An 11,252-nucleotide genomic window follows, 5' to 3' on the forward strand; every position below is an offset into this window, starting at 1 on the left:
ACAGAGTAATCCTCTGGCCCCACTGAGACACTGTAATCTGAAAAAGATTTATTTCTATTTATATGCACATTATAAGGAGAGTCGCCTTTATCTCTCAATTGGATGTAAGGATTGCATAACCACCAGCATCAAAAATTTTCACCATATTACAGAGGAGAGCAAAGAAAGGAAAACAGCACCCCCTAGGGGAAAGTTGTTTCTATTGCAAGGCTTCATGTGGGACATTGATTGGCCGCGTACTCAGTTCCAATATGATGCCACAAGTCAGTGCCTAGTTCCAAAAAAAGTTTAAAATCCTTCAACTTTAAATCATCTTTAACTTTGATCATTCAGCATGTTAAATCTTTGAATCAAATTTGACCCAAAATATTTGATTTCTAAGATTTAGCCTTCCACACACACTGTTCTCTTTGAGTGTATAATGCAGCTAAAGGTCACTGCAGATAATATCCTGGCCCCCGGGGACATGATTTCCCCCTTGAACACTAATAATGGTAATACTGCAACATAGAGTTTGGGATAAGTGAAGATAATTCTTTTGAAACAGATCTGCAAAACAGACAAAACATTTTATATCGTAGATTATAGTATTTATTTCAGTTTGAAGCTGTTTGCCCAATTACTTTTCTTTTCACACAAATTGTAACTTAATTCTTTTATTTTACTCTTACTTTCTTTCTTACTCTTACTGCTTTTATTGTATTCTTACTTTTTCTTTTATTGTACTACTATTTAGGAAACAAACAAACAAACAAACAAACAAAACCATTGTTAACATGAAAGGAACTGCTGAACACTTCTTATTTACTTGAAGTTCCTCTATTTTATCTACTGTATATGTTTGAATAAATAAGAGAAGCTGTTCTCTTCTGTCCTGTACACTATGGAGAAACATTTTCTTTTCTACATATTACTTTTTACCTATAGGGCTAGAAAACGGTGTCAACAGGTACATTTATGGTAGTTTATTTTGCATGATTATGCATGTTATGTAGTTTTATATTATTTAGTTTTCAGTGTAACACTAATGTTTGGTTCATACATATATATCTTTTTTTTCAAATGCCTAATGGCTATGATTGTAGTGATATGGACCTACAAGTCAATCCAGGTTAGATACCAAATTTTGAAATTTAGCTTCAACAATCTTCCAGCCCTATACAACTTGACTTTTCAGATGCTAAGAAGCTTGATTTAGACCTGACAAGGTGAGCAAAATGACTTGTATTTCAAGATGAATTGTGTAAAATCGTGCATCAGAGAATCTAATGTTTCTTCTAACTGTGTAACTCAGATGTGGCATCACTTTCACGTATGAAGACATTTTTTAAATATCAGCCTGACTTGGCTGTCCTTATCCTAATTGGAAACCCACTTGTGTTCATTGCAGAAAGAGCTTTTTCTGGACCTCTAACACTGAAATATCTAAGCCTTGCAACAGTCAAAGATCCAAAGCCTGTAAGACATCCCATCAGATAATCTTGCATCAGCTTTAAAGGGCATGATTTTGTCTACATAGAACCAGGTGTGTTTCAGTTACAGAACTAGAGTAGTTTTGGTTTCAGTGGCTGCCTTAGCAAGACTAACTTCTCATCCCTAATGAAAGGGCTTTAAGGCCTTAAATGTTACAGACTAAACCTGGGATTTTATGAAACCGATCCAAATGTTTACATACCATCAGCTGCACTACAATATTTTTGCAAGAGCCTTGTTACTGACCTGGATTTCCAGCTTCAGCATTTCTTAGACCCAGATAATTCCACATTTCATTGACTTGAAGGGCTTAAAAAGCTTAATCTTACTAAAACCCACCTGTATTGCAATTGCAATTTAACATGACTGGCCTATTCGCACTGTCCCATCTGGTGCTAGATGAGAACCACTTTAAAGATGTCTGCCACATAAACACCAGAAACTTTCCCTTGCTTACATACTTGTCCATGAGTGGGAATTCACAGCAACTCAATATTAGCAATAGATGCTTCCTGGAGGAGCTGGATCTCAGTCTCAGTTCAGTAAATCCCTGTGAACCTTGTTGTAATGAGCAGATGTTTGGTCTGAGTGAACTGAAGCTCTTCAATCTCAGCTATGGCTCACAAATGTTCTACAGTTCACAGCCTCTCAATGCAACTCCATAGTAAGAGCACTTGGACTTCAACCATTCATACTACTACACTTGGAATGACAGCTCACCTTTTAGTAATCTACAAAATGTCCTAAAGGTGTCCTTCTTTTGGAAACCCTCATTTTATCTTCATGCAACATAACGGCTTTAGAATAGAACTTGCTTAAAAGTCTCACACATCTCAGGCAAGTAGACTTGAGTGAAAACCAATTGGTCAAACGGAGCACCTCTGGATTTTATCCCATGCATTTTCTCCAACGTAACTTGGCCATGAATGCTATTGTAAAAGTGGATGTTGGAAGTGTTATGGACCTGGGAAGTAAAAGTACTGTTGATCCGAGCTATCCATGGTATGCAACTGTAGCAAATTTGAGTTCTTCAAATCAAAGCAAAATACTATATGCAGACCGTTTGTAATGCAACCGGAACAAGGATTATTAATGCCGAATAGCAGTATAAATTTCTGTAGGTGTACTTGCATTTGTTATAATTCTAGTTGCAATTATAATTACATTTGCCATTTTTCTGCCTTGTCAGGGGAATTAGAAAATATTCAAGATGTTCACAACTGTAAATTAAGAAGAGTTTGTTTGGTCTCCTTCCAAATGCAGACCACATAAATGTATAACATGAATATCTGCTTTGAGTTGGAGATCAAAATTGGTAAGTACTGCATATGCTGAAAAGACAATAAAATGCAATAAAAGGTAATTTGGACATGCTTTATTTTCGGTATTATGCAACATTAGAAGTATAAATATTTGTAGACAACATCTACGACATCCATAGAGCTTTCTGTGGGTAATGTACAAAACTCAAAACCACATCTTTTATTGCACAGATCCTAAAAGACAATGATAAGCAGAGTCATCTACATAAACACTCGTTTCACACATAGAGAGGAAAGAAAACGACAGAAAAACAAGCAAGAACATACTGAACTGGAAAGACCACAATTAGGCTTCCACACCAACAGCCTTCAACAGCAAGTGTCCTCTAAGAGGAACTCACACACACACACACACACACACATCGATCTTGGCAAATAACACAAAATGTACAAAATATACATCCATGAAGTAGTTGTAAACAAACATTTAATGTGCTTCTTTAAGGATTCAAATATTAATAGTCAGAAAAGGGAAGAAGGAAAAGAAACACCAACAACATAAATGCCTGGGGTTACTATTTATATTTTGAGAACAGACAATGCATATGTCCTATAAAACCTTATCGTTTTATCATTGAGGTTTCTATTATGTTTGCTTAGAATCTCTCCCCCAAATTCCCAATAAGCATCGTGTTTTCTTTAGACCTCCTAAACTACATTTTTAAAGTCTATAAGGAACAGAAACTGCAGTCTGCTAATACGCTTTAAAATCTTTATATGTATAGATTCTTTAAATGGTGCATTCGTTGTTTAATTACTTATGAACATTTGTGTGTTTAGCTCAGATATATGCTGTTTACATTAAAACATTAATCGCAAATCCTTCAATATCATACTGTAACATAGCCTAGATGTTTCACAATATAAAGTATGCTGAAATTGACCTAGATACACAGTTCGCTTTACTTTAAGTTGGTGCGTGATGTATACACACCAGCAGAGTTAAAGCAGGTTTAAAGTTAAGACCAAATATCAAAAGACACAATGATTCGTCCTCTTCTCTGTTGTGATGCTAACCTTCAGTGGTTACAATGCAACTACCTGAAGGTCAAATCAAGCAGAAATAATGACGAATATGCTTTTTAACGTTTGGACAAAACCTTTAAAAAAGCAAAGAGAGCTTTGAAAGGTTTCAAAAGTTATGCACTTAGCAGTCCTATTACGTGACTAGAGATGTTAATAGCACAAATGCATTTAATAAAGTATTACACAATTCCCATTTGTAAGTGTTGTACTTTGCATATGAATATGTAAGAAACTGATTGGACGTGAAGAACGAACATGCAGTGAAACCCTGCCATACCACAAGTGTTGCTAAAGCGCATTTGATTATCCCTGTATAAGCCCTTTTAACCAAACCAGGGGAAATACTTCACATTCCTGTATGCCAAATGTTAGCCTTAAAAGCTTGAGATTTTTCTTTTTTTTTTGAAAAAAAAAAAAACAGATTGTATAATCTACATAGTAGCAAACTTGGGGTAATCCTTCAGTCTCTGAAACTTGCCTTTTATGTAATGTGCTACATCTGCCTTGTCCCTGTTTTTATGTAAATGCATGATTTCCTTGTTAGTGGCATCAAGTATGACGAACATTTGGAGAGCAACTCTGCTGCCTCACTAAAGTACATTTCTGAAAATGCGTGTGGTTAACCCCTACATACCTTATTGAAACTTCAAGTACACTTCATTTCAGAGTGAGACTTTCATTATTCTGCTAGATAGACTCTTGACTCTATATCAGCACAATTACTGAGCAGATACGTCACTAGGAGACCAACATTAAGTACAATATACAAACATATTACGTAACAAAATATATACATATAAAACATACAACACTCATTTTCAACCGTCCCCGCTGTACAATTAATGCTGCTCTATTTACAGTATATTGCATAAAAATGAATCCTTAGAAATGTATGTGAAAGGAATGTGAATTTCACCATGACCTGCTAAGAACAGCAAGCTAAATCACCCCCCCCCCCCCAAAAAAAAAGAAAAGAAAAAAAACCCTCTTAAGGCCCCTTCCACTACGATTCCAGAACCATAAGATGATTCCAATATAAAATAGTTCCAGGTGAGAAGCACAGGACAAAGTGCTTTCCCTCTGTGCAACACTACCCAAAACAAAACTTTGCTGATAAGGTCAAAAAAAGAAAAAAAAAAAAGAAAACAAAAAGGATCTGTTCTTGCAGAGTGTAAGCCACATTAATAGCACCACTGCTACATATATTTTTCCTAGTGGTTTTTAAATACATCAAATACACTTTTTTTTTTTTTTTTTTTTTTTTTACACAGTCAGTTAACATGCACCTTCAGCTCTGAATTTTGAGGTGCTTTTTGTTTGGAACAATTACACTCAACCAAGATTGGCACAGTTCATTAAATCCTAAAAAAAGGCATCTACACTCCATCTCTCCCCAGTTATTGCACACGCCACTCGTTACATCACACCGCAGCACAATACAATGACTAATTTTGGTGTTTTGCGAGATCTAAGACCACAAACCAGCAGCAAAAAAAGTCAACATTCAGCCTACACTTTTTTTTAGACAAAGCATTATAGATCACAACACAAACAAACAAACAAACAAATTCATCTCTGGTTTCTTATAAAAACCCAAAGTAACAGCTTCACCGGTCCTCAGATAAGAAGGCTTCATGATATTACATATAGACAAAACATATACATCCTTATAGTCTTTTTAAAATTCAATACGCCTGGCAACTACATTACAATACATCACTTTTTACAAGTTGAACCACGTTGCGTATCCTTTGTTTGTTTAGAACGGACTGAATCTTTTTCGATAGTAGTACTATCCTTTGCCAAAGGAACGCCTCTTGATGAGTCTTTGCGGTTAGTTTTGGATGCTGACGATGTATCTTGAGTATCCTTTCTCTTCTTTTCCACTTGCTCTTTTCGGTTGGATGAAATCTGTTTGTCAGTCACCTTTGACTCACTTGAGGCATGTTTAAGGTCAGGACTGGAAACAGTACTAGTAGTTGTCCGTATGGGATCACTTGTGCTGGAGCCCTTCAAAGACGCTGAAATCGGAACGTCAATTCTGGACTTCACTTGTTCCTCTGAGGAAGGTCTGAGTATTTCAACTACAGCAGCGCTGTTCTTACCAGGAGGAAGCCCACTAGACAAATGGATTTTAACAGCTGGTACAGGCAACACCGGCACGGAGCCACCTCGAGAACCAGTGTGGGTCTCTTTGGGAGGCTGAGATTTGGGCTTAGAAAAGACTGACTCTCTTAGCTCCTTTGGTTTTACCAAGTTGTCTTTGACAATGGGCTGTAGCTGTGCTATGTTCTCCTGCTTTCCCTTATCTTCAGCTGCCTTCCCAATAGATTGCATAACAAGCGGCGAGTCTACTCTGGGCTTGTTTTTCAAACTCAGTGGGGTTTGTTTTAATACAGAACTACCAGATGGTTGCGTCTGTTTTATTGCAGTCTGTGCTGGACTTGTCTCTGCAATGGACATGTCCATAACTTGCTTATTGACCTTCTCAGTCTCTACATCAAGGACACTCTTGAATTTCAGTTTTTCTTGTGTTTTAATAGCAGACTGCACATGCACAGTGTCTTTTGTTGAAGTGTCAAAACTTCTAGTCTTTGGTGGGCTTGCACCCGTGTCCTTTGATGTGTTTACTTGGCTTCTGAAGATGGCTTCCCGCTTTTCACAGCTATTTGAAACTTCAGCTTTGACTGAAGGGTTAGAGGCACAGGTAATCTTTTCACTTACACTGCATCTGAAGTCCTTCTTAGAGGCCATTTTATCTCTTGAGTCCATTTTGACTTCATATGCTGACATGTTTTCAATATCCTTCGCCATTAAACTGGATTGTCTATTTGGCTCCTCCGGATTTACTTTGTCTGCATGTTGTTTTTTGTTTAAGCCCTGTTGAGACTGATGGGTTTCCGCACTGAATTCTCTGCTCCTACTTGATGCACAGGAATTTTGTGTTCTGTCTGAGATTTGTTTGGAAAGTTGAACTGAAATACTTGCTGTCTGTCCATTAGCCAAGTCAACAGAGCTTGAAATTTTGGCACAAGTCTGATCAGACTGTGGAGGTTGGATGCTGGTTGTTTTTACTTCAGCCAACCCAGAAAGTTGTGGGGTGGTGCTTGCACAGGCATTGGATTTTGAATCCGTAGCAGGCATGTCCTCCAACGGGGCAGCAATGGCAAATGATGTGGTTTTTCTTTGAAGGTTAGACTTGGGAGAAAATGAGCTTTTAATTATAAGGGTCTCAGGTGCATCTGCTGGTGCAGAGACGGAAGACACAATGGATGTTGTGACTGATGAAGCTAAAGAAACACACTGTGGGATGGTCGCTGTTCCTTTGACAGACATCTCTGGTTTAACCTGCCCTGAGTCAGCAGCTGCGGTTGGCGCAACATCAGCTCGGTCTCCCAGTGCAGACTCTACATTTTTGTTTAAACTTTTCACTCTGCTAGATGTTTTGCTTTCCTTCAAGTCTTGAAGATGCTCTGGATTGATGTCAAGAAAGACTTTGGTGCTAACAGCCCTATCCTTTCTATCTATCAGAGTCTTGGTTGCAGCCACAGTTGGGTTTGATGTTGCACCTGCATTGTCCATAACATCTTCTGATGAACAGATCTGCTTTATCACTGCAGTGGTCTTTGTATCGGCTGGTTTGTCTTTATTTATGCTATCCTTCTCAGTAGACATTGTTGAACTGTGTGAACTAGTTGGTGTCTTGCTCAGCCTACTATTATTTTTGCCAGAATTTGCTCCTGGGTTTTGCTGGACAGAGTTGAGTTGAGCAATAACAGAAGCAGAAGACACTAGGAATTCTTCAGGATGATTGGTTTTACCAAGGACTGGTTGTGTCTGCTGAGTTTCATTTTGCTTTGGAGATTCATCCTCTATATTTTCCATGTCGTCTTCCTGGTCTTCATTGCTGACTTCCCTGATGGAGGGCGTTTTCCCACATGCAAAGTGAGCACTGTGTAGTGCAGTTCTCATCTCCTGAGTTGTCTTTAGTCTAGTCTCCGATTTCACACTTGTGTCTATGGACTCCACTTTGGTGGTCGTATACTGAACCTTCATGCCATCAATAAATGTATTTCTATTATGCAAGGCCTCATTGCAAGCAGGACTCATTGTAGAGTCCTTATTTGAAATGGACTCTTCTTTTGTAATGGTTTTACTGCTCAAATACACATTGCCCTTATGGTTAAGTGTCCCAGAAGTCCCTGCATGTTGACTTTTCAGTTTCTCTGTGGTTTTCTGTTTTCCACATAGATCTTCTGCTAAAATAGTACTTTCACTATGGCTGTCTGCCATTTTGAAAAGACATGTGTCAGTCTTGGATACCCGAGGCCCAGAAAGCAGACCAATGTCCAAGGTGCCCTCTAGTGGCTTTAAAGAGGACACAAGCCTTCCCTCCAATTTATACTCCGAGGAGGTCTTCCTGATAGGACCATCAGAAGCAATCATCTGAAGTTTTTCTACTGCGCTCTCTCCTCTCCCACTAAAAAACTTAGGCGCCAAAGTTTCAGTAGTGGCATGGATGTTGCACATGCCCCCTTTAACATGTTCTAAAGCTAACGCAGAATCCAGCTGAAGACTTTTGGACCTTGTGGTGTTGAAATGAATGCTTTCATGAACACCAGAGGATATTCGACACAAGGATTCCTCCCTATCCTCAAAGCATTGTCTCTTTCTGACAAACTCCATGTTGGAGGCTTTGAAATCTATTCTCTCCGGCTTACTTTCCTTCATCGACCGAGACATTTGTCGCTCTGATTGACAAGGCGGCGACCTCAAATTCTCACTTAAAAGTGATACACATTCTGCACTAGTGACAGACTCAGCTATGCTCTCACAGACTCTTGGGTTTAGTTTTTTGTAGAGGACATCCTTCAAAGTAGCATTTGTAGACTTGTCCAGGGATCCAGATTCAGAACCCTGGGGTCTCAAACTGGGACGTGTAAGGACAATCCACTCCTTATCTTCATCAGCAGCACCTTCCACATCTTGCACGGTATCTTGTTTTTGCACAGACTCTCGTCTCTCAGGCCAGTCCTGCCTTTTAACCACCACTTTAGCCTTCAGCTTCTCCCTGTCTAGCTCCTCTACTGACTCCTGTCGACCAACTTTGCGAGAAACAGGCCGCTTCAGGCAACCCTGCTCAGCAGGCCTTACCCGAGTAATAGTGGGTGGCTCACAGGAAGTGCTCTCCTCTATGCATGGTGGGATATGCTCCCCTCTAGATGAGGCCTCCCCTTGAGACTCCTCTTGGGTGACTTCCAAACTGTGCTTTCGGGTGCACAAATGTTTTTTGTCACCAGCATAAGAGGGGGAAAGTTTCTCCTCGGATTGAACTCGCTTCAAGAGCGGGGACCGAGGAGGCTCTGCGCTTTTAGGTCGCACCATATGTCGTACAATAGTGGGGGGTGAGTGCATTTTGGCAGGGAAGACCTGAGAAGTTTTGGCATTTCCCATAGCGTGAGTCGACAAGGGAGATGGGGGCCGCTGAGGAGAAGTCGGCTGAGGCTGAGGGGTCGGGGAGGGTGTGCGAGCCAATGGTGAGAGGGGAATGCTCCCTGCGGATTTACGTCGACCCTGACGTAAACGTCCAGGTAGTTTGGGACCCAGGCCATGCAGAGTGCTGGGTCGGATGTGGCCAGAGCCTGCTGGTGAGTTAGGTGCGCTGGAACTGGGGGAGCTACTCTGTGATGAATTGCCACCTGGAAGAAAGAGTGTAAAGATGAAACGTTAAACTAAGTGCCATTTTTTACTACTTTTTACAGTATTTATTGAACTGAACAGGAAGTGAACAGCATATATTTACACCCTGAGACATATACATATATATTAGGGCTGTGAATCTTTGGCAAGGCAGCGATTCGATTTTATTACGATTCATAGGTTTTCGATTCGATTCAAGAACGATTTTTGCAAATTTAGAACGATTCAATTAGATTCGATTCACAATTAAATTCGATTCGATTCGATTATAACGATTCGATTCTGCATTCTTTAAGTGCATTCATGGGATTATTTAAATGCTTTTACTAAATTCTTTAAATGCTTAGTCAGGGGGCAAATTACAGTAGCATTTATGGTTAGAGAACCATAGGTTATAAAAAAAAAACCTTTATCCATTGTTAAATGATAGTTTAATGATATGACATGGCATACGTAAAAATGTATGTAAGCCAAGTTTTTAAAAAAGAGCTTAAAGAATATTATGTATAAGCTAACATTTTGTCACACCAGGGGAGTAGCCATAATTTCAGAAGTGACAGAAATGTCAAATACAATCATTTTATGTATGTAGCCTATATAATAATAATAATAATTATAATTATTATTATTATTTTTTTTTACAAGGAATTATCTTCTTTTTTAATTACTTTTAATTAGCTGTAATAAATCATATACACTGCTGGACAATAATCAATCATTTGTAATCGATATTTTTTTCCTAATGGCAATTTTATGATTGTTTTATATACTAGGCTACATTTAATTAGCAATTATTTAAATTTTCTGCACAGAATAAGGTAGAAAATATACTTTATAGTTTCTGTACTGTAATAAATGTCAATTAGAACTGCATCATTCATAAATTGTTTGTGGGTTTTTTTTAGTTTCATCAGTTCATTCTGCTTTTATTCAGTTTAGCTGCAGATAGCCTGGCACGTTTATGAGAGCGAGATCGCTTCTCTTTCAGTGTGAAAACGTCTTCATCTTCATCATAGGCTACTTTCATGCATATTATCAGATAAATATCGTGCTCTTATTTCAAGGTCGTTGTTAATGCTGTGGTTAATTTTAAAAGTTTCCTTCGTATATTCGGTTCATCCGCATTGTTTAAACACATTTATCATTCAGTGGAACTGTGCGCATGATTTAGACACTTATATTTCTGCTCCATCCATGCAATAAACACAGCTGTCGACGGCTCCGGTAACTCCGTCGGTAAGATGCAGAGAGCCATTGACAAACTACAGAAAAGTATAAAACTACTTCACGAGTCCTATAGATCACACGTCAGCTGCGTCATAGACGAACGGCACGCGAGCGCAATCCTGTGACAGTCTCAGTCGGTAAACAGTGGAGTGCGTGAAGGACAGATAAGATGCACGATTCACGAACACTCTTCAAGGTCTCCATTAATTCGTGCGTGTAGTAATTTAATGTGTATACATTTTGAAAGCATTGAATCGCTATAGAAATCGGGATTCATTCGATTCTTAGCATTTTGAATCGATTACTGTCCAAGATCGGCGATTCACGATTCAAAAATCATGTTTCAAGATCGATGCATATGAATCGACAGGGTTTGTAATCGATGCATCGAGAAAACGAGTGAATCGTTACACCCCTAATATATATACATATACATATATACACACACACACACACACATATACATATACATGTGTATATATATATATCAATCAGTGTTAATTT

General features: G+C 38.7%; 1 protein-coding gene and 1 pseudogene across 5 annotated transcripts in view; one reads left to right on the top strand and one right to left on the bottom strand.

The window, feature by feature from the left end:
* The first annotated feature begins 1,062 nt into the window (after nucleotides 1-1,062).
* LOC132134244 (CD180 antigen-like) lies at nucleotides 1,063-2,699 on the top strand (annotated as a pseudogene).
* A 136-nt stretch (nucleotides 2,700-2,835) lies between these two features.
* The window catches only part of LOC132133461 (microtubule-associated serine/threonine-protein kinase 4-like), a 133,593-nt gene continuing 125,176 nt past the window's right edge, over nucleotides 2,836-11,252 (bottom strand). For all 5 annotated transcript variants that reach the window (XM_059546318.1, XM_059546313.1, XM_059546309.1 and 2 more), the window contains one exon: nucleotides 2,836-9,520. In XM_059546318.1, coding sequence (XP_059402301.1) covers nucleotides 5,538-9,520 — 3,983 coding nt within the window. In that variant the 3' untranslated portion in view covers nucleotides 2,836-5,537. The remainder of the gene's footprint in view (nucleotides 9,521-11,252) is intronic.

This window comes from Carassius carassius, chromosome 4, assembly GCF_963082965.1.
Source record: "Carassius carassius chromosome 4, fCarCar2.1, whole genome shotgun sequence".
In the NCBI taxonomy this organism is placed as follows: domain Eukaryota; kingdom Metazoa; phylum Chordata; class Actinopteri; order Cypriniformes; family Cyprinidae; genus Carassius; species Carassius carassius.